General features: G+C 45.2%; 2 protein-coding genes across 8 annotated transcripts in view; one reads left to right on the forward strand and one right to left on the reverse strand.

Annotated features, from left to right (window-relative positions):
• Positions 1–24156, forward strand: part of ARSG (arylsulfatase G) — a 116653-nt gene that overhangs the window by 5099 nt on the left and 87398 nt on the right. The window contains exon 1 of one of the 4 annotated variants that reach the window (XM_049702496.1): positions 23001–23241. The exons of 2 other annotated variants lie outside the window; for them this stretch is intronic. The gene's annotated coding sequence lies outside the window, so the exon portion shown is untranslated. Of the gene's footprint in view, positions 1–23000; positions 23242–23412; positions 23543–24156 lie in introns of those variants that run through there. One more of the 4 variants, XM_049702497.1, reaches the window with a different exon arrangement.
• SLC16A6 (solute carrier family 16 member 6) lies at positions 6945–24148 on the reverse strand. 4 transcript variants are annotated; one of them, XM_049702512.1, is made up of 6 exons: positions 24087–24148; positions 16835–17073; positions 14332–14475; positions 13348–13476; positions 10299–11114; positions 6945–9154 (listed from the first exon to the last, which is right to left on the reverse strand). In XM_049702512.1, exons 1-6 carry the CDS (start codon positions 24131–24133, stop codon positions 8904–8906), a joined length of 1626 nt encoding a protein of 541 aa, XP_049558469.1. In that variant the 5' UTR covers positions 24134–24148; the 3' UTR covers positions 6945–8903. The 4 variants fall into 4 exon arrangements, with proteins under 4 accessions (XP_049558469.1, XP_012390617.1, XP_033294259.1 ...); XM_012535163.3 differs by lacking the exon at positions 24087–24148 and adding an exon at positions 23764–23968; XM_033438368.2 differs by lacking the exon at positions 24087–24148 and adding an exon at positions 23338–23476.

Here is a 24156-nt window from a genome sequence, read left to right on the forward strand (position 1 = left end):
CATCGGCAGGCGGACTCTCAACGACTGCGCCACCAGGGAAGCCCCAGAAGCTTTTTCTGCATCTCTTGAGATGATCATATGGTTTTTATTCTTCAATTTGTTAATATGATGTATCACATTGATTGATTTGCCTATATTGAAGAATCCTTGCATCTCTGGGATAAATCCCACGTGATCATGGTGTATGATCCTTTTAATGTGTTGTTGGATTCTGTTTGGTAGTGTTTTGTTGAGGATTTTTGCATCTATGTTCACCAGTGATATTGGTCTGTAATTTTCTTTTTTTGTAGTATCTTTGTCTGGTTTTGGTATCAGGGTGATGGTGGCCTCATAGAATGAGTTTGGGAGTTTTCCTTCCTCTGCAATTTTTTGGAAGAGTTTGAGGAGGTTGGGTGTTAGCTCTTCTCTAAATGTTTGATAGAATTCACCTGTGAAGCCATCTGGGCCTGGACTTTTGTTTGTTGGAAGATATTTAATCACAGTTTCAATTTCATTACTTGTGATTGGTCTGTTCATATTTTCTGTTTCTTCCTGGTTCAGTCTTGGAAGGTTATACCTTTCTAAGAACTTGTCCATTTCTTCCAGGTTGTCCATTTTATAGGCATAGAGTTGCTTGTAGTATTCTCTTAGGATGCTTTGTATTTCTGCGGTGTCTGTTGTAACTTCTTTTTCATTTCTAATTTTACTGAGTTGAGTCCTCTCTTTCTTTTTCTTGATGAATTTAGCTAATGGTTTATCAATTTTGTTTATCTTCTCAAAGAACCAGCTTTTAGTTTTATTGATCTTTGCTATTGTTTTCTTTGTTTCTATTTCATTTATTTCTGTTCTGATCTTATGATTTCTTTCCTTCTGCTAACTTTGGGTTTTGTTTGTTCTTCTTTCTCTAGTTCCTTTAGGTGTAAGGTTAGATTGTTTATTTGAGATTTTTCTTGTTTCTTGAGGTAGGCTTGTATAGCTATAAACTTCCCTCTTAGAACTGCTTTTGCTGCATCCCATAGGTTTTGGATTGTCGTGTTTTCATTGTCATTTGTCTGTAGGTATTGTTTGATTTCCTCTTTGATTTCTTTAGTGATCTCTTGGTTATTCAGTAACGTATTGTTTAGCCTCCATGTGTTTGTGTTTTTTTATGTTTTTTCCCCTATAATTCATTTCTAATCTCATAGCGTTGTGGTCAGAAAAGATGCTTGATATGATTTCAATTTTCTTACATTTACTGAGGCTTGATTTGTGACCCAAGATGTGATCTATCCTGGAGAATGTTCTGTGCACACTTGAGAAGAAAATGTAGTCTGTTGTTTTTGGATGGAATGTCCTATAAATATCAATTAAATCTATCTGGTCTATTGTACCATTTAAAGCTTGTCTTTCCTTATTAATTTTCTGTTTGGATGATCTGTCCATTGGTGTAAGTGACGTGTTAAAGCCCCCCACTACTATTGTGTAACTGTTGATTTCCTCTTTTAGAGCTGTTAGCAGTTGCCTTATCTATTGAGGTGCTCCTATGTTGGGTGCATATATATTTATAATTGTTATATCTTCTTCTTGAATTGATCCCTTGATCATTATGTAGTGTCCTTCCTTGTCTCTTGTAACATTCTTTATTTTAAAATCTATTTTATCTGATACGAGTATTGCTACTCCAGCTTTCTTTTGATTTCCATTTGCATGGAATATCTTTTTCCATCCCCTCACTTTCAGTCTGTTTGTGTCCCTAGGTCTGAAGTGGGTCTCTTGTACACAGCATATATATGGGTCTTGTTTTTGTATCCATTCAGCGAGCCTGTGTCTTTTGGTTGGAACATTTAATCCATTCACGTTTAAGGTAATTATTTATATGTATATCAATTTTCTTAATTATTTTGGGTTTGTTTTTGTAGGTACTTTTCTTCTCTTGTATTTCCCACTTAGAGAAGTTCCTTTCGCATTTCTTGTAGAGCTGGTTTGGTGGTGCTGAATTCTCTTAGCTTTTGTTTGTCTGTAAAGCTTTTGATTTCTCCATCGAATCTGAATGAGATCCTTGCCCGGTAGAGTAATCTTGGTTGTAGGTTCTTCCCTTTCATCATTTTAAGTATATCATGCCACTCCCTTCTGCCTTGTAGAGTTTCTGCTGAGAAATCAGCTGTTAACCTCATGGGAGTTCCCTTTTATGTTATTTGTTGTTTTTCCCTTGCTGCTTTCAATAATCTTTCTTTGTCTTTAATTTTTGCCAATTTGATTACTATGTGTCTCGGCGTGTTTCTCCTTGGGTTTATCCTGTATGGGACTCCCTGCTCTTCCTGGACTTGGGTGGCTATTTCCTTTCCCATGTTAGGGAAGTTTTCAACTATAATCTCTTCACATATTTTCTTGGGTCCTTTCTCTCTCTCTTCTCCTTCTGGGACCCCTATAATGCGAATGTTGGTGCGTTTAATGTTGTCCCAGAGGTGTCTCAGATTGTCCTCAATTCTTTTTTCTTTATTCTGCTCTGCAGTAGTTATTTCCACTATTTTATCTTCCACGTCACTTATCTGTTCTTCTGCCTCAGTTATTCTGCTATTGATTCCTTGTAGAGAATTTTAATTTCACTTATTGTGTTGTTCATCATTGTTTGTTTGCTCCTTAGTTCTTCTAGGTCCTTGTCAAACATTTCTTGTATTTTCTTCATTCTATTTCCAAGATTTTGGATCATCTTTACTATCAGTACTCTGAATTCTTTTTCAGGTAGACTGCCTATTTCCTCTTCATTTGTTTGGTCTGCTGGGTTTTTACCTTGCTCCTTCATCTGTGTGTTTTTCTGTCTTCTCATTTTTCTTAACTTACTGTGTTTGGGGTCTCCTTTTTGCAAGCTGCAGGTTCGTAGTTTCTGTTGTTTTTGGTGTCTGTCCCCAGTGGGTAAGGTTGGTTCAGTGGGTTGTGTAGGCTTCCTGGTGGAGGGGACTGGTGCCTGTGTTCTGGTGGATGAGGCTGGATCTTGTCTTTCTGGTGGGCAGGACCACATCTGGTGGTGTGTTTTGGGGTGTCTGTGACCTTATTATGATTTTAGGCAGCCTCTCTGCTGATGGGTGGGGTTGTGTTCCTATCTTGCTAGTTGTTTGGCATGGGGCGTCCAGCCCTGTAGCTTGCTGGTCGTTGAGTGGAGCTGGGTCTTAGTGTTGAGATGGAGATCTCTGGGAGAGCTTTCGCTGTTTGATATTACATGGCGCCAGGACGTCTCTGGTGGACCAATGTCCTGAACTCTGCTTTCCTGCCTCAGAGGCACAGGCTGCCACCGGGCCGGAGCACTAAGACCCTGTCAGCCACATGGCTCAGAAGAAAAGGGAGAAAGAAAGAAAGAAAAAAATAAATAAAATAAAATAAAGTTATTAAAATTAAAAAGTAATGAAAGAAGAGAGCAACCAAACTGAAAAACAAATCCACCAATGATAACAAGCACTAAAAACTATACTAAAAAAAAAACAAACAAAAAATGGACAGACAGAACCCTAGGACAAATGGTAAAAGCAAAGCTATACAGACAAAATCACACAAAGAAGCGTACATATACACACTCACAAAAAGAGAAAAATAAAAAATATATATAAATATTAAAAAAAAGAAAGAGCGTAACCAAATCAATAAATCTACCAATGATAATAAACTCTAAATACTAAACTAAGATAAACATAAATCCAGAAACAAATTATATGCAGAAAGCAAACCCCAAGTCTACTGTTGCTCCCAAAGTCCACCGCCTCAATGTTGGGATGATTCGTTGTCTATTCAGGTATTCCCCAGATGCAGGGCACATCAGGTTGATTGTGGAGATTTAATCCACTGCTCCCGAGGCTGCTGGGAGAGATTTCCCTTTCTCTTCTTTGTTTGCACAGCTCCTAGGGTTCAGCTTTGGATTTGGCCTCTCCTGTGCATGTACGTCGCCTGAGGGCATCTGTTCTTCGCTCAGACAGGATTAAGGGGCTCTGACTCACTCAAGCAGGGGAGAGGGAGGGGTACGGAATGCAGGACGAGCCTGGGACCAGCAGCTTTTGAGCACCTTGCTTTCAGGCCGTCGAGCTGATTCGTAGAAGCACCAGACTCTTGAGTGTAATCGTAAATAGGTACCATTTTTTTTTCCTCTGGAAAATGTCAGTGAAAAATGAGGCACTCGTTAACTCATCCATTTTTTTTGGAGCATCACCTGCAATGTGCCAGGCCCTGCTCAAAGCTTTGGGGATATAGCGGTGAACAAAAACTGCTATGCCTTAATGATAATAAGTGAGTAAACAATACTTGTATAACCTCAGAGTAAAGGGGTAGAAACAAGTGCTGTTTTGGATAGGATATTCACGCATGCCTCCTCAGGGGGTGACTTTTGCGGGGGGGGACCAAATTGAAGGCTCATGTCATGTGCACATCTCAGGGAAGCGGGACCAGGCAAAGGGAACCACAGATGCCAAGGCCTGAGGCGTGTGATTCCAAGGAACAATAATAAAGCCGGTGCAGTAAGAGCCGGGCAGAAAGTACTAGACTTGGGCATGTGGTCGTGTACAACTCATGCTTTAAAAGGATTGTTACAAGGCTTCTGTCTGGAAAACGAAGGCCAGGGTGGGCTGGGGTACATGTGTGGCGAGAGCGGAAGTGGGCAAACTTGCTGTAAGACGATTGCAGTGATGGAGCGAAGATGACATTGACTCGGATCAGGGCTGCTGGCGGAGTTGGCAAAGGCAGTCAGGTTCTGGATATATTTAGCAAGCAGAGCCAGTAGGATGTAGGGAGAGGATCAGGCTTCTGCTGAGGACAGGTTAGCGTGGCCCTGCTGCCCTCACACAGTCGGGAGACCCACAGTGAAGTGGGGACTTAGCAAGAGAGTCCCCAGTGTAGAGAAGGTAGAGTTTGGGTCGAATTCTAGGGGAGTAAGTTGCTAGGATGGTTAGTGTGCTTGTTCTCTTCTTGAGTTGCCGGAAAGGTAGATACATAATATAAATTCATGGCCACAACAGTTTGTATTTTTTTCCCATAACCTTGGGTGAGCTATATTTTAAAAGCCTTTATAGATAAAGTGTTCTGGGGTATCAGTTTTGCTGTCCCATTTCCCCACTAGGAGATCTATAGTCACTGTGGTCATTGTGATTTGGCTGTGAGAGTTTTTCGTACGTGAAAAACGAAATTTTGCAAGTTCCTGACCTTGGCACTTTTCTTGTTCAGCACCCTCAGGCGGTCATGACAGACACTGAACACCAGGGGGAGCTAGTTTCCTTACTTATGCAACAGAGTCTGGCCCACCTCTTGGAGACTGTAGGCCTCCCCTGTATTAACCATAAACCTGAAACCCAGGACAGCTTCTCGTTTTGCAGTGCGATGTATACTTATAGGAGTGATCTTTTAGCGTGTACCATGTCTGGATTGTCTTTAAATTGGTCGTTTTAATGAATGCTTATAACCATTTAAAATTTTAAGGGCAGTGGCTTCTAAATTCTAGGCGTATTAGTGAACCCCATATCTGGGAGCTTTTAAAAATAGGATTCATGGGACTTCTTTGGTGGCCTAGTGGTTAGGATGCGGTGCTATGACTGCCGTGGGGTGGGCTCAATCCTGGTCGGGGAACTGGATCCCGCAAGCTGTGCAGTGCGTTGCGGCCAAGAAGAGAGAAAAAAAAAAGAAGGGATTCATGATCATTTCTGATTTATAATATTTGAGAAGTAAAGAAATCTAAATGTAATAAATACCTCAAGTGACGTGAATGGATGACTCGGCCACGGAACTCTGAGTTAGAATCTATATTTTATCACCAGGTATTGAGTGAAAGGAAAGGCAAATAAATGTACAAAAGCTACCCTACACGTTATTGGAGTCGAAAATTGATAACCTGGTTCAAAAGCTTGGAAACATTGTATCTGTTAAGGATGCATTTGTCTTAAAAGAACACATGATCTTATCTCATTTTTACAACTGGAATGATTTTATTTTGGGAAGGGAAGTGGTCTACATTTGTAGTGAAATTATTTCGTCAGTAACGTGGAAGCCAAATCTCTTTAATCACAGGCAATGAAACCTGATAATGTGCTAGCAGCTGTTTGATCTTTCCTATCTTTGGCACCTGTGATCTAAGGGTCACTCTGGCCACGATGATCCTTTCCCATCAGTCAGGACAGCTAGTTTACAGTTTTGCTACTGGTGGTACCTGTCTGATCAGTGGGGCCCACAGGCCAAATCCAGTTCACTGCCGACTTTTCTTGACTGCCTGCAAACTAATAATGATTTTTACGTTTTTGTGTGGCTGAAAAAAATCAACAGTATTTCATAGTGTGTGAAAATTTTATGGAATTCAAATTTCAGTATCCAAAAATAAACTTTTATTGAGATGGCCATGCTCATTCATTTACATTTTGTCTATGGCTGTTTGCGCCCTACAGAGGCAGAGCTGAATAGTTGTGACCAAGCCTGTGTGGCCTGCAAAGGCTTAAATAGTTACTATCTGGACCTTTACAGAAAAAGATTTTGCAGACCGCTGGCATGGAAAGTCCGTGCTGTTTACTTACAGGTTAGAGCAGTTCTTAGGCCTGTTCTGTAACTACGTATGGTTAGTCTTAACTATTTTCACTTATTACTTTTGATAGGCTGAGCTATCTCTCTGTGGCCACCAGGATATCATTTCATTCATTTATTTATTTTTTAATTTTTTGCCATGCTGTGTGGCATGTGGGATCTTAGTTCCCCAAACAGAGATCGAACCCGTGCCCCACTGCATTGGGAGTGTGGAGTCTTAACCATTGGACCACCAGGGAAGTCCCCATTCATTTATTTTTCATTTATGAAATAATGATGTTCAACTAACACGTCTTGGAAACGTTTATGTGTCTCTAGTGCAGTTAAAAGATTTTGCACAAAAGCTTTTAAAAACGTTATTTGACATGAATCTTCCTTGAGTTTTTATAACTTTAACTGGATCCAACAATGAACGCCAAGGAGTCAATAAAAAACTGAATCACTTTCTTTAAATAAAAAAGCCATACATTTATTGCAAATCTAGAAGTACCAGAATGTCACAGAATACAGAACAAATCAGCAATCCTGTTTTCATTTTCTGCCAAATATTTAAAACCTTGATTACTGACATACTGAAACTGGCATACATTTTATTTTCCATGCAATTAACAGAATGGACGTCTTAAGCAGATCGCTCTGAAACCAGATATAAATATTAAGTTGTATTGAACATTCATAGTAAAAAAGGCTGTAAAGTGCTGAAGTCATGAAGTCTGCAAAAGTGCCACAAGCTCCAAGTCCTTCTCTGGTAGTGACAGAGATTTGCTACATCCAGCTTGTTCTAGGTGTGTCTGTTTTTGACAGACACGTTGTCATTTCCTCCCCAGCCCCTCCCCAAAGTTTTACAGATTGTCCTATTTCTATGGCTGATCAAACACTGTACAGAAACGTAGCAGGTGGTGATGAACTATGCCACTTTCATTTCAGTGCAGAGAAATATTCAAGCTTGTGTGTACCTGTAACCAAACTAGGCTTGTTATATTTTTTTTCCCCCTGAGTTGTCATAAATTAACAGTAAATGAATAAAGATGGAGCAGCGGTACTGACCATCACCTGTAGAGTGAGATTCAGGACATTATGAGTACGCAGCCAACCTGTTACCCTCATACTTGCCCTTTTACAGAAAAATGTGCACATGAGAAATACTATACATGTAATGTAACTCCAAAAAAAACCCAGTGACCAGTTAACCCGATAACTCTGGTAACGTAGAGCAATCAGGGTTTATATGATATAACTCATGATGGTAAAATAAATGTCTCTGCTATCCCACGTGAAATACAGAAATGCTTCAACGGTGAGATTAAAAAAAAAAATCAGAAATGCTTCAACAATTCAATGAAATATAATTCTGATCAAAGAAGATCCTCAAGTATTCTTAGGTGATAAAACAAATCATTTAAAAAAGCTAAGGCGATTTGCTACTCATCATCATCCCCCCCCCTTGAAATGACGCACGTTGTCGTTAATCAAACTGAAGAATCCTTAAACTTGGCCTTTTACGAGAGTCACTTTACAAGTTAAGAAGTATTCTTTGAGGCATGTAAAGGATTGCAGAAAGGGGGTAGAAATTCTGCTTATGTCTCAGATTTTCTTTCTTTTGATTACTTTATTCATTCTAGAATAACTTAATAATAAATAGCGGTTTAAATTAAAGACACTACAATCACATATTTCTGAATAATTAAAAGCAATAGGAAACACATTTTTGAATGCTGTGCTGTGTGTTCTGTATCGAAATGCTTCTGGTAGTGACTGGCCATAAAAAAGTGGTCATCTTCACATTTATGAAGTTCAAGTTACATATATTTTTAAAATTTCCGTTTACTAGCCAAATGTTTGGTCTCAAACTGTACTTCATTTCCATGAACTATGTGGAAAATTCAGAGGCCCTAATTTGTTAATGGAAACCTCAGTATTTTTCAAAGGGTTTTAAACAATTTGTTCATATTTCTGAAAATTAGAAATGTTTTAAATGATGTAAGCTTTTTTTTTTTTTTTTTGTAATGGCCAATTTCATTGCAGTGGCCTCGGCCAGATGTCCTTTTCCAAGATAGTAGTTTATCACATGTGAGAGCTCTTAAAACCACTTTGCCAATTCATGTCACTCTTAAAACCGGAATGCGACCCCGAGAGTCCTGTGCATCTTCGTATTGCTACTGAATACAGCCAGGTTGATGTACAGAAAGGGTGTTCGGTGGTTTTTGTTTTGGCTTAAAAAACAAGCGAAAAGGAAAACTTACAAGAAAAAAAAGAAGGATGTTGGTAGTGGTGTTCACGCATACATTCCCTTTAGAGTGTAGTCTGGAAAGCGGGTGGGTGGTCCACATCTCTGCTGCCCTGGGTCCCCTGTCCCCCACCCTCTCCAGCCCCCAGGGAGGCTGGTGTGAATGACAGGCGTATCACACGGGCTCCGTTTTCATAGGAGCTCTGTGCTCAGTCTTCCCCAGGTCCATTTCAAGAAAGTCTTCTGGGATGTCTTGTAAAGCTTTCCCACGGTGACTCTCGGCCTTCCCTTCCCCGGCTCGGGGACGGCGGCACAGCCCCCTTTTACAGGGTCTCACGAGGGCGAGGCACACAGCGGCCACAAGCATCCCAGCCGCACAGGAGTAGAAGGCTCTGCTGTAGATCTTGCTCTGGTCCACCAGAAGCCCTGCGGGAGCGTCAGCACATTAGCCACAAAGACCCCCCTGCCAGGCTCCCCCAAACTCAGCCACTTCTCAGGCTCTTTGCCTTCCTTGTTTTGTCTGTTTTTTTTTGTTTTGTTTTTAAGAAAAAAGCATGTGGAAGGTAGGAGTCTTCTAGACGGGAGAGAAGATGTAGACAAACGTACAACCTACTTAGCACCTGAGAAAATTCTATCACTCAGATGTTCTTTGTGGGCTGATCTAAAACTTGGGAACGGTGAGATGCCCACTCCTTTGGAAAGCTGACATCCTCTCCTAAGAGGAAAGAGCTCTTTTATTTTCACTCGAGTTCACTTCAGGTATCTTTTCACATGGGGTAAGATTTCTAATCACAATAACCTCAAGGACTTATTTCAGGGCTAACATGTAAAACAAAGCCATGTCCTTCCTACAGGGAAATATTCTGTAGTGATTAGTGAAGCGCTCTGCAGAGTGCTGTTCTAGGTTCAGTTCCCTAAAACCCCTCCCTAGAAGGGAAGCTGGCTTACAGAAGACCCTTAGTTCTGTTATCCCAAAAGTCAGAGGGTAATGAGGTCAGGAATCCAAGCGTTCCCCGCCCCCGCTGCGAGCATTTTTCAAGGTAGAAAAAGGTAGAAAAAGCCCGGGCAGCTTGGGCTGCAGACCCAGGTTGTAATCCTGACTTGGTCACTGATTTACCATTGGGCGGTACGCTGACATTCTCTGGCTTTCACTTTCCTCATATTTAAGTCAAGAGAGGTGGCTCGGGTAACCTCTATCCCGACACCTCTAAAATTCTCTGCAAGTATAAAAATCAATAGTTTTATTTTCCATTCGACTTGAATAGGAAGCTGGCACTATTAGTAAAAGGACAGTATACTACAGGTGGAATCTAAACTGTGACACAGATGAACTCATCTACGAAACAGACTCACAGACTTGTGGTTGCCAAGGGGGAGGGGGATGAGGGAGGGATGGAGTGGGAGTTTGGGGTTAGCAGGTGCAAACTGTTAGATACAGGGTGAATAACAACAAGCTGCTACTGTAGAGCACAGGGAACTGTATTCAATATCCTGGGATAGACCGTCGTGGAAAAGTAAAATATTGTAAAAGGATAGCAGAAAAGGGTTTTACTTTGTGTATTTAACTTACCTGCAAGTGGCGGTCCAGCCAGTCCCGCGATGCTCTGGAAGAAGACATAGACGCCAGCCGCTGAAGACATCTTCTCGATTCCCACGACGTCGTCCTCAGCGAGCAGCGGGATGTGGGTCCCCGCCACCGTCCCAACCATAATCCCGGAAAATACACTACAGGACATGAGACCCCAGAATTCAGTGGCAAAAGTAAAGGCAAACAGGGACACGGTCAGTAAGACGACACAGATGAGCTCGATGTAGATCTTGCGGATGGGCTCTCTGTTCAGGACCAGCCCAGCCCCGATCCTCCCGAACACTTCTGCGATCGCCATCGCTGATAATAAGAAAGCAGCGCGGTCCCGGTCCAGGCCCAGACTGAGGCCCAAGGGAATGATGTACAAGGACGGGGCGAAGAACCCCAGGGTGACGAAGAGACCAAAAAACGCGTAGCAGATAAAACTTTTCTCTTTCAAAACGGAGAAGTCCAGCAGCGGGGCCTTCTGGCAGCCGGGCTTGGAGCCGGGCTGGCCCAGGATCTGCTGCAGGTCGGCCTTGGGCTCGAGCTCTACGGTCGTGTGACCAGGCACGTTTTTAGGTGAGGTAGTTAGTTCTACTCCTGAGTCAATGGAATCTATCGAGGTGCGGGTTTTCTCGTTCTCAAGCATGTATTGCACTTCTTTCCGATTTTCGTGGGCGGTGGTTTTGGGGGTCCCGGGTCCTTTGATGATGATAGGTCTGAGCAGCGCCCCGCAGACCACGAGGTTGAGCTGCAGGAGACCCACGAAGAGGAGGCTGTACCTCCAGCCGATGGTCTCCTTCAGGGCCGTGATGGCTTGGGTGGGCAGGAGCAAAGGAGAAAGAAAAGCCAAGGTCAGAAACGAACTCAAGACCGGGGGCGGGGGTGGGGGGAAGCGAGAAGAAACGCAGACCGGGAAACGGGTAAACAAAAGTTACTTGGCCGTGGGAATGCAGTCGACACGCACTACCCTTTCTTCTAGGTTTTGGGGGCTTTTAGGACTCGAGAAGGAGGAAGGTGCGTAAGGATGAGCAGAGATACACATTTTCAGCCCAGGCCTCTGAGAGAGCTCTGGTGGGTGCCTTCCGCCAGGCAGAGACTCGAGATGAACCAAGTCCGTGACCCACATCAAGGTTCGGCAGACAGCCGTCTGCGGGCCAAATCCAGCCTGTTACTGGATGATAAACCTTGACTAGAACACAGCCGAGATCATTCTTTAATGTCGTCTACGGCTGCTTCTGTGCTGTCACCACAGAGAGGAGTGGATCCCACAAGGACTTGCCCGTGACGCCTGAAATATTTCCCCTCTGGCCTCTTCAAGACAGAATTTCCACCCTCTGAGCTAGATGGTTCTCCATCCACTCCTTCAACCCTCAGCAGTAACAGATGAAGGAGAGGATAAACGAAGAATCTAAAAGCTCAGAGGCTTATCCTGGAATTAAGACACTTACTGTGTGGATACAGTACGGTCCTGTGCAGTACTGCTGCAGTTCTCCGCTTGCTTTGTGGAACGTTCTACCTTCCTGCCGGCCCAGAGGCAGCCTGGAGGGGGGACTGGGCCCTGGCTGGGGTCCTCTGGGGGTTGGGCGGTGTCAGGCCAAAGGGGGCTTCAGGACCCATAGTGAGAAGAGGATAATGCGGGCCCCACGAAACCTTCAGGAATTTTCATCATCATCCCACAAAGGTGAAATGATGTTCATTAGAATTTCATTTCACTAGATTCTCATTCTCTGAGAGCTGACAGTCAGGTATAAGAGACATGGTAAGTTGGTTCCTGAGAAAGAAGATCAGCTTAGCAAGACAGCCCCGAATTCCGGGGCACAGGGTCTCCATTTACTGTCGTAGCATGCTTTGCTCACACCTCTTCTCCCCCTGTTAATATGGGAAACTCAGAATTGCAAAATCTTTCAGGCTTGGGTATTTCAAAGTGCTTTACCCTCCTCTGGCAATGATCGGTCTGCTCTTCTTTGCTCCAACTCACATTCCTTGAGTGCCTGCCTACCAGGTGCCAGGGATGTGCTAGGGAACAAAGCCAACCAAGATGCAGTTTCTACCTTCAGGGCGTTCACAGGCCACTGATTCTCCCCTCAGTGTTTTGTTCTGAAAAATTTCAAACGGACAGAAAAGTGCGAAGAATGATACCTATCTGCCTGCCCGCACTTCAGCGAATTTCAACAGTTAACATTCTTCTCTGCCTATTTATAGGCAAGCATACGTTAATTTTTCTGAACTATCTGAAAAGCTTCAGACATGACACGTAACCCCTAAATACTACTACGTGTATCTCCTTTGGACAAATCCGCCGCGATCCACGGACACATTCACCAAGAAATGGCAGAGTAAGAGGTTAATCTAAGTCTCTAGGGTGATTCGTCTGCCACTGGCTAGTGACATTCACAGGTTCTCGTTAAGATAGGGAAATAAACCAGGGATAAAAATCTCCCTGTGAGGGCTTCCCTGGTGGCGCAGTGGTTGGGGGTCCACCTGCCGATGCAGGGGACGCGGGTTCGTGCCCCGGTCCAAGAAGATCCCACGTGCCACGGGGCGGCTGGGCCCGTGAGCCATGGCCACTGAGCCTGTGCTCCGCAACGGGAGAGGCCACAACAGTGAGAGACCTGCATACCGCAAAAAAAAAAAAAAAACTCCCTGTGAGATTATCCACACACCATTCACGAAAGGGACTTTACTAGCACAGTTTAAATCCGCATTGAATATGGCTCTTTTGACCAAGGAGAGAAATAGAATAATAGGAACAATCTGAAATCATTAAATCATCTATTTTGGAATGGCTGTTTCAAGCCTTACCACTGAATATGTGCCATTGTATATTCCTATTTATGTAAACTTGGACCAGTATGAAAATGTTTGAATTCCTAAAATTGGGGTTAGGGAAGACAGATCCTGAAACTGTGCTGGAGAAGAGAAGACAATTAACCTTTCCTTCTGCACGCAGTCGAAGCTGTCAGTCTATTAACTGACGGTTGGCAAGAGTCAGTGTAGCAAGAAGAGCTAGTTCACGTGAACACGTAGACTGTAGTCGTCCACTTACCTGGTGCAAAAGCAAACATAGCGAAACATTCTCCTGTAGAAGCAACAGCCGTGACCACAGAGCGTCTTCTGTCAAAGTACTGTGACAGAATGGTGACAGTTGGGAGAAAGCTAAAGCAGTATCCCAGACCTGTGATGGAAAGTCAAAAACGATAGAAAGGACCACATCCTCATTGATGCCAGAAGAATGCATTCAAAGATCTGGGGTTTTTGTGTTCATATTTAAAATGATAAGTTCTGGGAGCCCAGAAATTCATTCTGGAAAATAGTGCTGTAGCAAAAAAAAAAAAAAAAACAGGTTTCGTCAGAGGTCTGGAGAAACTGCAAGAGCTGTTTTGGAAAGCTAGGAGTTAAAAAAACAAACCTGTTCTCTGGTTTTTTTCCGTACTTTTCTGCAATGTTTTTCCCCCCAATTTATATAATCCACAGTGGACAGAACTCTTATCGAATATAGTTTTTATTTAAGACTTCTATTTGGAAATAAATGAGTTTTGGTATGTGTAGAAACATATGAAAAGATTTAAAGTGTTTTGAAAGGGAAAAATTTTTCTCAGACCCCGAAGAATAAGTCCGGCACAGACCCTCCCCTACAGCTCAGGGTCCTCACAGCCTGACTTGGGAAATCTCAGCTAAAGAAACGCAAACCTTGCTTTGTGAAAATGATGTCTTTGGGCTGCAAACTATCACAAAAGAGAAGTTCTCTTTCTCATTGGTAAATATTAAAAAAAAAAAAAAAATCAGACAAAAAGTCTTGGGCATTGATTGAGGAGAGGTTCCCAGGGGAACACCCTGGAGCCCATACAGACCAGTTCAAAACCACTGATCTGGGACATTATTAATTTTAAAGAAAAGAGAGAAAGGGAGAAAGAAACACACTTTGGATTTGATTCCCTACCCCCCCCCCCCCCCCCCCCCCCCCCCGGCTCCCGCATTGTTCTAGAAGCTAAGTCTCTGGAGAATGAGTGAGCCCAGGAGAAGCACTTACCAGAGATGATGCCGATGGCAATGTACATGTGGTAGACCTTCTGTGAGAAGGAGGCGATCACCATGCCCACGCTGACCAGCAGCCCCCCGACCATCACCACCAGACGGTGTCCAAACCCAATGCTCAGGACGGTGGACACAGGAGCTGCAGCAAGAGCAAAACAGGGTCTCAGCTCCCAGAGGCGAAAAAGCCTTAGCCTCCCTAGGACTCCTTCTTTTAAAAATGTGTTTAGCATCTTTATGGGAGTTTAACTGCTTTACAATGGCGCGTTAGTTTCTGCTGTATAACAGAGTGAATCAGCTCTGCATATACCCTAAGATTCCGTCTTGTTTAATTTTACGTTTTCTAACGTTTAGTGAAGTGTAGTTGGTTTACCACGTTGTGTTAGTTTCAGGTGTACGGCCGAGTGGTTCAGTGATACGTACATGTATATACACTCGTGTTTTAAAACTATTATTTTCCCGGATGGTTTATCCCAGGATGTAGAATGCAGTTCCCTGTGCTACACAGTGGGGCCTTGGTGTTTCTCCATCCCGTATACACTCACTGGCACCTGCTCACCCCATCCCCCCACCCCATCCCTCTCCCTCCCCCTCCCCCTGGGGAACCGCACATCTGTTCTCTGTGTCCGTGAGTCTGTGGTAAGATTCCATCTTTTAAGCCTTTAACATGGAGGTGATGATGTAAGATACAGTATGCATTTTGTGCAGTGGTTCCTTAAGTCAGTTCAGGACTTATTTTACTATTTGCACAAGCTGGACAATATATTTTGGGGGCTCCTTGAAGAGAAATCAAGAGTCATAGTATAAAACATATCTTTTGTCTCCGATGAAAGATTTTGACTCACCAGGAGCCCCTATAAGATTGGATACGCATTAAATTTGTTATTCTGTCATAAAAATGGGCTTTTCCTGTGATTGGACGAGGCACTTTTTTTTTTTCTATACTCACTGCTTTGGATTCTTTTTTAAAAGGCTCCGGTTAGGGTCAAATTCCAGCTCAGTTCCATTTGACTCTTTTGCAAATGATATGAAAGTATGGTGAATTCTGTTATGCATACCAAAAGGAGGCTAGCTATGGGATAGACAGTTCAGAGTGGCTGATGAATTACAGTTGGCGTAGCTTCTGTGCTCTGTATCCTCCGGGACATTTAAATCTGGAAGATGAGCTTCCTAGTCAGATGCTACTTAGGCTCCCACTGATACCGCCTTGAGTACAATGAGATAAGGGAACCCTCCAGAGTTGGGGGGAGGAAGAACAACATCGTACATGCTGGATAGAAAGAGCTAAAAAAGGAGTAAGTTTTGTTGGGGTTGGTGCATACCTATCTCTTATGTGAGTTGAATGTAAACTAATATATTAATATAGCAAATAATGAAATCACTAGGATCATTTTTAGGCAGTGTGTAGACTCAAGGCATTAATGACTGGAATAACAGCATGAAGAACAATTATCTTCTGGTATAATAGTATTAGCTGGAAATTTCTTGTTGACTATATTATCTTTGGTTAGAAAACGGCTAAAAGTTCAGCTTTGGGATTTTCGTTTTATTTTGGTTACCAAATGTAAAATTTTGGTTCTAATTCATGTAAGTTATCTTTCCAAGAAAGTAAACATCCTGCCAATTAAGAAATTAAGTATCTTAATACTCAGACCGGAACTAGAAGTACTTCCGTGAACCGTGTAGGAGAGGGTATCAGGGCTAACGGGAGAGATTCTGACTTTACTCGGTAGCGAAGAACAGTGGAGCTACCTTTGTGAGACAGTATAGGGCTGAAAACTAAGTGCCTTTAACGACAGGCTTAGAAGACTTCAGAGGCAATGGTTCCGTGACAGGATATTAGGGTAAAGTTAGGGAAGCTGAAGTTCAGCCCCGTTAACTGTCCGCGGTAAGTTCAACGGCCTTGCTTTCTCAGACGACCCTGGCGCAGCCCCTGACAGATGGATGAACAGTCATGAGACCTCAGAGATGTGCTGAATTAGGTCTGAATGGGACCAAGTGAAAATCAGTATGTTAAGAATTATACTACAGTCCCATTCATCTGATGCTGTTGGATCTGGGAGCTGGGCAGACCGATTAGCCAGTGAAGTCCTTTAGGGAAACAGGTGTTTGGAATTCAGAATATCCTCTCTGGGCAATATGGGTAGTTTTCCCATACACCCTTTTACACCTTCCATCTTTCTCCTTCATGTAGTCGCATTTTCATGTTCCCAACCTGTTTCCTCAGCATGTTTTTACGAGACCAGGACCCAGGATGCCAAGAACTTTTAATGCTTCTTTAGGAAATGACCACATTCCCATTGAACCGGGGTTTGCTATTGTCCTCAAAATAATCTGCAGTATCCTAAGAGAGTGCATACAGTAGGCATTTAATACGTGTGCATTAAATGAAGGCAGTCAAGTCTGGCAAGTAGACTTTTTCCTTCAGTGCCTCTTACATAATTAGGCAGACTGAAAGAGGCATATGCTTATATAGCGCTTAAGCTGGAAGATGTACTAACCTGTAAATGTTAAGACAAACACACAAATGGATATTATCCATGAGATCCTGCTATTGGATTCATCAAAACTGTCCATTAAGTCATTGAAGAAGACACCAAATGACTTGATGATGCCATAGGTGAAGACTTCAACGAAGAAAAAAGAAACAGCTACCACCCAGCCCCATCCTCCATCAGGCACTTGAGTATAAACATTGGCTCTGGAACAAAGCTGTGATTTCTTTTGGGTCATTCTTAATCTAAAAGAAAAAGTTAAAAAAAAAAAATTAGACCAGCAATGGCATGAGGGTGGATGATTCTAACGCTCGACAGATAAGAACTACTCACTACATTTCTTAGGTTGATGAATATTTAAATCATGTGCAGTTAGTGTGAAGTTTTTGAATAATAGTATCTATCTATCTATACATCTATGTCATCTTTTATCTGTCATCTTATCACATTTATATCTATCGTTATCTGTCTCTGTCATCTATCATCTATCCGTCTTATCTATCTAATGAACCAACTATGTTTGTATTGTATATGGAGCCGCGAAAGATTTTGGGAAGGCAGACTTCCAAGCTATGGCAGTTAAATGAAAAAACTAACCAAAAAAAACATAAAGAGCCTGGGCAGAATATTTAGAGGCACTTTGGAGGACAAAGAATGGCCACCAGACCAAGGATCAGTGCAGACCTTGAACCTGAAGACAAGTTAGGTAAAGGAAGACTGAATTGACTGTAAGGAATGTGGATCAGAAATGAAGCCTCGGCAAAGAGAGGCTCAGAGGCCACCTTGCAGGGGCAGCTAAGTGCTGGAGAAATCCTGCATCTCTGCTTGGTGCCCCTGGTCATTCAGACCATCCTACCTCCTACTCAGCAACATTCTGATTATGGTCTGGGGTCCCATATGGCTGTACCTATGTGAACGGAATGTGACTGCAAATTAAAATTTGGGGATTCTGTCTTCTTGGTGTTGGTTTAGCATGAATGAGTTCCTCAAAGTCGGTCGCCACGTGGTGTATGAGAAATGGAATTTTTCCACACAGGACCAGTACTCTAGGATATAGTGACCAAATAAGGCACTACCAATTTGTGGGGTCTGGACAGCCAGGGAACTTAAACCAAGTTACTCCTGACCTTGCTATGCTTTTCCATTCACGTTGCAACCAACATCAGAACATCAGATCCCTGTGCCGTATCACCACTAAGGGGAAACTATATTTAACACTGGAGGCAGGGTCGTTTAAGTCTTCCGCGGCAGGCTCGAGCACATAAAACGCAGACATTTTCAAAACCTCTGCAATTACATACGCTTTGAAACAGTCATGTGTGTTTTTAACCCAACTAAAAATTAATACCTATAAATAACAAATGAGTCTGTGGTCTCTGCGCTCTTAATGGCAGCGAACCTTGAGTTTAAGAATTCTCTATAACTATGCAGTTGTAGCCAGGTGAATTTTCAGGATGTGTGGATGGCCTAGCCGCGAGTTGTCACGTTCACATACGAAGGCAGGTTTTATTGAAAATGGAGAGCAATTGAGAAATAACAGGACAAAACCTCATCTAGACAGTAGACTTCCCAGTTTCTGCTACGGGAATCCAGTATTCGGAATTTGCTCTGAGCACCTTACAAAGCAGCAAATCTGACCTAATTTCATATTGTTCAGCCTATTGATAGCATGGTAGCCTAGTACTCTGAAAGGACTATATACTCACTTATTACTCTCTTACTGTTGGCTATTTGGTTGCATAAATAGGGCATAAGATGCTTTAAGACGCTGTGCTCCCTGCAGCAAAGGCCTCTGCATTTTGGTGTGTGTCAGTGTGGCATGCCTGAGAGCTGAGGGCAAAGGTGGGAAGAGCACTTAAGTGGCTCTGGGTGTAGGGTAACAATTACAGACCAGTTTGTCATTCATGTTCCCAACACGGAAAGCAGCTGATTTAACATGGGAACCCCGAGCCCTCCAGCAGCTGAGGTTTTCCCAAGTCCCCTCCTCCGTTAAGACTTTCAAAGTCTGCTCCCAAGATGAGGCACCTGGGGCAGAGGAGCTGACAACGGTAGTGGGCTTAAGATTGAGAAGGAAAAAAAAAAGTACATGCCAGTGTTGGCTTTGGAACTGTGTTCAGCCCTAGGGAGCGGGGTAGGAAGGAAGGAGGGGCAGTGTGGGGGGGAGTCCACAGCTCAGGTCCCCCTCCCATCTCGCCCCCCCTACTGGGCCACTCCTTTGAGCTTCACCTTGGAAGCCCAAGACTCCTTTACTGGTTTCTCAACTGTCTGGTACGATTAATCTTTCTGAAATGCCTCATCGTCATGACATTTTTCTGCTCGGACTTTTTCAGTGGCTTTCCTCTTTCTGAAGGACAAAATCCACGAGATCAGCTTGACTTTCAAAGTCCTTCCTAATTGGAAGCCCCTGCCCCCCACGGATCTCAGCAGCCTTAGTTCTTCCTGTTCTGTTGCTTGACTCGCCAGCCACCTTGCCTGTGGCGCGCCCCTTCCCCAGGCTGGAGGCCCCCCATCGCTGGCGCCGCAAGGGCCCGCTTCATCACATCCTCCTGCTGCGTAAGGCTTGCTCTGATCCACTCGACCTAAGGAGCTCTCTTCACGGGACAGGCACCCTTTAATAATGGGCTGCTGTCTACTTGTACGCATTTATCTTATTTGCTCAGTTAAACTGTAAGCTCACGGAAAACAAATCTGGGCCTATTTCTCTTTGCATCCCTTCCCCCCCCCCGCCCAGGTACCTTGCACACAGCTTTAATTAATTCTTTCCAACAAAGTAACTGCTGGGTGCCAGGGCCTATGCTAGGGGCGACAGTGACAATACAGAGATGGCCTCTGCCTCCCTGGATGAAATTGTTTGTTGATGATAATGATAAGGAAGCTTAAGACTGAAATCCCATCACATTTTAAAACCATTCAGCCATGTCCTCCCGGAGCTCAGAACATTTCTGACAAGCAGTGGCGACTAAGTCCAAGGCCACGTCGGCACGAAGGGTGCTCATAAGACCTTAGCATTTTAAGAGAGGGCTCGGGGCCAACTTGAATAAAAACACATTGGGCTAAAATTGATAAAGGCCCCAGAGAGACAGACAGAAGCCCTCTCTAGCCTAAAAGCACTGCAGGACCAAGGCGCAGAACCTTTTGGTTGGGTTGCATTTCAGAGGGTCAAGACTAGACTGCAGTTTTTGTAGGAAGACGAGGTTACCTACTATGGGAAGGCTCTGGGCGAGGCCAGCGCTTCAGTTCTGGTGATGGGTGACCATCTCTCTCTTTCTTTGCCTGTTGCCGTCGGTGGTTTAAATGTGCAAGATGGGTGGGGCTGGAGGCCCCGGGGTGGGTGGAGTTAGAATTACAGAATGTTACAACCAAAATGGGATTTGGAGCCCATCTGGGTCCATCTCCTCTTTGTAAAATCCCACTCATTTTGCAAAATGGGGAAGCCGACCCCCAGAGAGGGGAAGGGACTGGACCGAAATGGTCCAGCATCTGATCTCCTGTCTCCCCGGGGCCCCGCTGTATCAGGATGCAGAACAGCATTCTGAACGCCAGGGAGGGGGCGTTTCCTATAGAGGTTGTGAGGACTCTTTCACCGCGTCACTGTGTGACCTGGAGAAAGTCACTGCACCTCTCTGGGCCAGAGTGCCTCACTCGTCAAATGAAGAGGTTGGCTTTGGGAACCCTTAAAGCTCCCCCAGCTTTGGCAGCTGACACTTCTGTTATTCAGCACTGAGTTCTCAACCACCTGATTGCTCAGGTGAAACCTAGTGGCCCAAGGAGACCTGGGAGCCGGGAGGAAAGTGCGAGTGCCAGACGGTTCTTACAGAGGCGGGTGTAACGGAGCCGGACGCTGGCTGGAGCTGATCTAGGACAGCCGGCTCGAAGGTAGCAGCTGTCTGACTGCTTTCCTTCTGTTCACTCTCTGAGCTCCTTCTGGGTGTTCAACTCCTTTGTTTCTTTAAACTTTACATCTGGGCTACTCCCCTGAAGCTAGATCCAAATATAACTCTCACCTGCATTCTTAGGTTTGGGGAGGACAGCTTTTTTATTGTTTTCCTGGGATCATCATAAAAGAAAGATGACACCCCAGAACCCACTGATACTCCCAAGTTTACGCCTTCATCATCCTAAAGCAGCCTGTGCCCTGGTATATTGAGCTTTGAAGATCACAGTACAGAATGATAATAGAATAACCTGGTTTCTGTAACATATGGTTGAGGACGCCTTGCACACAGGGCAGTCGGCAGCTCTTTCCAGACCCAGTGCCTGGCCATGTGCCTGGCACACAGTATGTGCTCAATAAAAGTTCACTAAACAAAGCATGCGTCTTGGGGCACTCCTGAAGCAATGCACGGCTCTAGCCTCCTGAAGCCCAGTCATCAAGTGAGGAAGTCCCTGCTTGCATAATCAGTCCTTCCCCTGGACTCTTTCCTTCCTACCATCCCCTCAGCAGGACGACTGGCTTAACAAACGGGTTGGCCTCTACAAACGAAAGAGAGAAAGGCCTGTGGCTTCAAAGGCTCTAAGAATTCCAGAACATGGAAATAATGTTTTGGTTTTACGGGCATGTGAATTTCCCTGACGGGATGGGATGGGATATTCGTTTACTGTGTGGGGGATAGAGCTGAGCAAGGAGCGACCCCACGGCCTTGGGAGAATCACCTTGCTGCTTGATTTTCAGTGTCAAGAGGTGAACAAGGGAGTTGAACTAGACGGAGGTGATCTCAGATCTCTTCCTGCCCTAAAAATCTACGTTTCTCTGATAGCCTTTGACCCCCACTTGCTCCAAGTTACCCTTTCATCTTTCTCAATTCATTTTTGAGTCCTTTGACGCAAGGTCCACAGGTCTGTCTCTGTGAGGCCCTTGTGCGTTATTTGTTGAATTTCTGTTTACCATTAACTGGCCTCACGCTTATGGGGAAATGACTTGGTTCCTAAGTTTCATCCTCTAAAAGCAGGGGTGAGACACAGAGGTCTGGAGGGTAAAATGCTACGATTCTGAACAGGGGTTCCTGGCAGCAATGTCGCCTTCCTCCAAATGTTCTCCCAAAGGAAGCAGAATGGACAAAATGCACTGGGTGGTTTGGAGTAATTTCCTATGAGCATTTGGTTGTCTAATCTTAAATAAACGAGAATTCTGCCAAGGCTTGGAAATCTGCTATAGCTGGGACTCTCAACTGCAATTTGATTTCTTGAGAAAAGCTGTCCCCTGGAGGCATGAAGAATGCAAAATATTGGACTATGATAGACCGTCAGGGTGCCAGTCCAGGGTCAGATCAGAGCAAAGTTCAAAATGCAGCCTCTGGATGGGCAGCGGTGGCAGCTGCTGGTGTGGCTGGTGTGAACAAAGCCTCAGCGAGCCACTGCCAATCTCCATTCTTCTTAAAGGCGTCGCCTGGAGAACAGCTTTTGACAAGCTGTTTCCAGCCCTAGTTGTCAAAACCAGTCTGTATTTAGGTGAAGCTCACTTCAATTCTCTATTTAAAAAAAAAAAACAACAAAACCCCCAAACCTAACCTGGACGGCAGCCTCAGCTGCTCTGAATCCCTGGAGAGCACCGATTCACCCCCTTTTACAAGATCGTGATGTAGAAACCTATCCCCTAATTTAAGTGTCGTCCTCAGGAGTTCCACCGAGGAAAGTCCTTTTTGGGAAACCACAGAAGGAAAACTCAGGGTTGGTGGTTCTCACAGAGAAGGAGCTTTTCCACTTGGCTGCACTGTTTATTTACATACTGGAACTATCTTGGACACTCTTAATGATGAGAAGAGGTATTTCTGTATCCACCAGGCAGGCAGGACGTATTATTGATCGCCCCCCCGCCCCATGACAGGGACTGGTGCTTGGACATGGGGAGATGCATCACTTAGAGATCTCTGCATAGCGCTTGGGACTGTTTTTGCAAACAAGACCCTCCACCCAATCCACTTAGTATGATTTGCAAAATAGTAAGATTACCGAGAAATCCCATTCCCAGGGTAGAAACCGTCTCCTTTGAGAAAGAGGTGACACGGTGTGTCTATAACTGCAAACAAAACCAGCTTCCAGGATGACAAGGTGTCATTGCTTGCTCTTCCCCGGTTGGCTCCGGGGAGCTTTTCTCTAAGACTGACGCCCCCCGTGTTTGGTGATATGTTACATGCCACCTAACAAACTTCTATCATCTGTCTGTGGGAGAGTGTGGCGGTCTGGTTTAAAAAAGAAAAAAAAAAGAAGCAGAAGGAAATAACCCATTTCCTCTGCAAAACCATCCTCCCTGGCTACAGCGCCGCTCAGCTAGCCGGGCGCTTTCCCGTGGTTGGCAGCCCTGGGAACCTTGGAAGTTGAGCGGGACCAGCCGTCAGCCGCTGACAGCCCTGACGGTCAAGGTGGACGAGCTGCTCTCGGCGGGGACATGCCTGCCTCCCCGTCGGCCGCCCCGGGTGCGTGTGTCAGGCGGGGGGAGGCCGGGAACCCCGCTTTCCCTGGCGCTGTCTGCGGGGCCGCCCTGCGCGCGCGCGCGAGCCTGGGGACGGTACCTCTGACATTTCGCTCCTGTGACGCGCGGGCAACTTCATGCGGAAAATCCGTGCAGGGAGCTCAGCGCGGCGCCCCCCTCGCCCGACACCCTGGGGGCCCTCGCCTGGGCCGGGGGGCACCCAAAGGCCAAACCTGCCTTTAGGTGTTTTCCGGACACCGACTGTACCCGGGCCACCGACAGGCAACTCTCGGCTGCCCGCAATGGTGAGAGCGCGCCATCCCGGGGGCCCCGGGCATTCCCAACTGTCAGAGAAGATTTGGGGGAATAACCTCTCCAAAATGTTAAGCAGTTAAGTGGTTTCCTCTTCCTCCCTCCAGCCTCCCCCACCACCAGCCCCCCAAAGCTCCCAACATAGCTTAAGAAAAAACCCACCCACACCCCACCATCAAACTTTTAAACATGTAAAATGATAAAACCAACTCACCAAGTTAGAAGGGAAGAGAATAAACCCCAAAAGGCTCCCAATAAGGCGGAGGCCAGGCCGCCCCCTCCTTATAAGCCGCTCGGGAACACGAGAGAGGATTAACCCCTTAGGGCGTGGGCCCGAGCCTAGGGCAAGTTGGCTCCGGCGGGCGAGCCCCGGGCGCCCGCCCCGCCGCGCCCGGCTCCGGCCCCCCGCCCGCTCCCGCGCCTCGGGCCCCCGCGCCGCGCCCCCCGCCCCCCTCCCCGCCGCCCGCGCCGCGCCGAGCCGTGCGTGCCGCCGCCCGCGCCCCGGCCCCGCGTCGCTGCCTATCGCTTATCCTATACCGGCTGCAGCCGGTCTCCGCCGGCCTCGGGGGCGCGCCGCCGACCATGTGCTGCGAGCGCGGAGCGCCGC

The sequence above is a fragment of the Orcinus orca genome, chromosome 19 (genome assembly GCF_937001465.1).
Source record: "Orcinus orca chromosome 19, mOrcOrc1.1, whole genome shotgun sequence".
NCBI lineage: Eukaryota > Metazoa > Chordata > Mammalia > Artiodactyla > Delphinidae > Orcinus > Orcinus orca.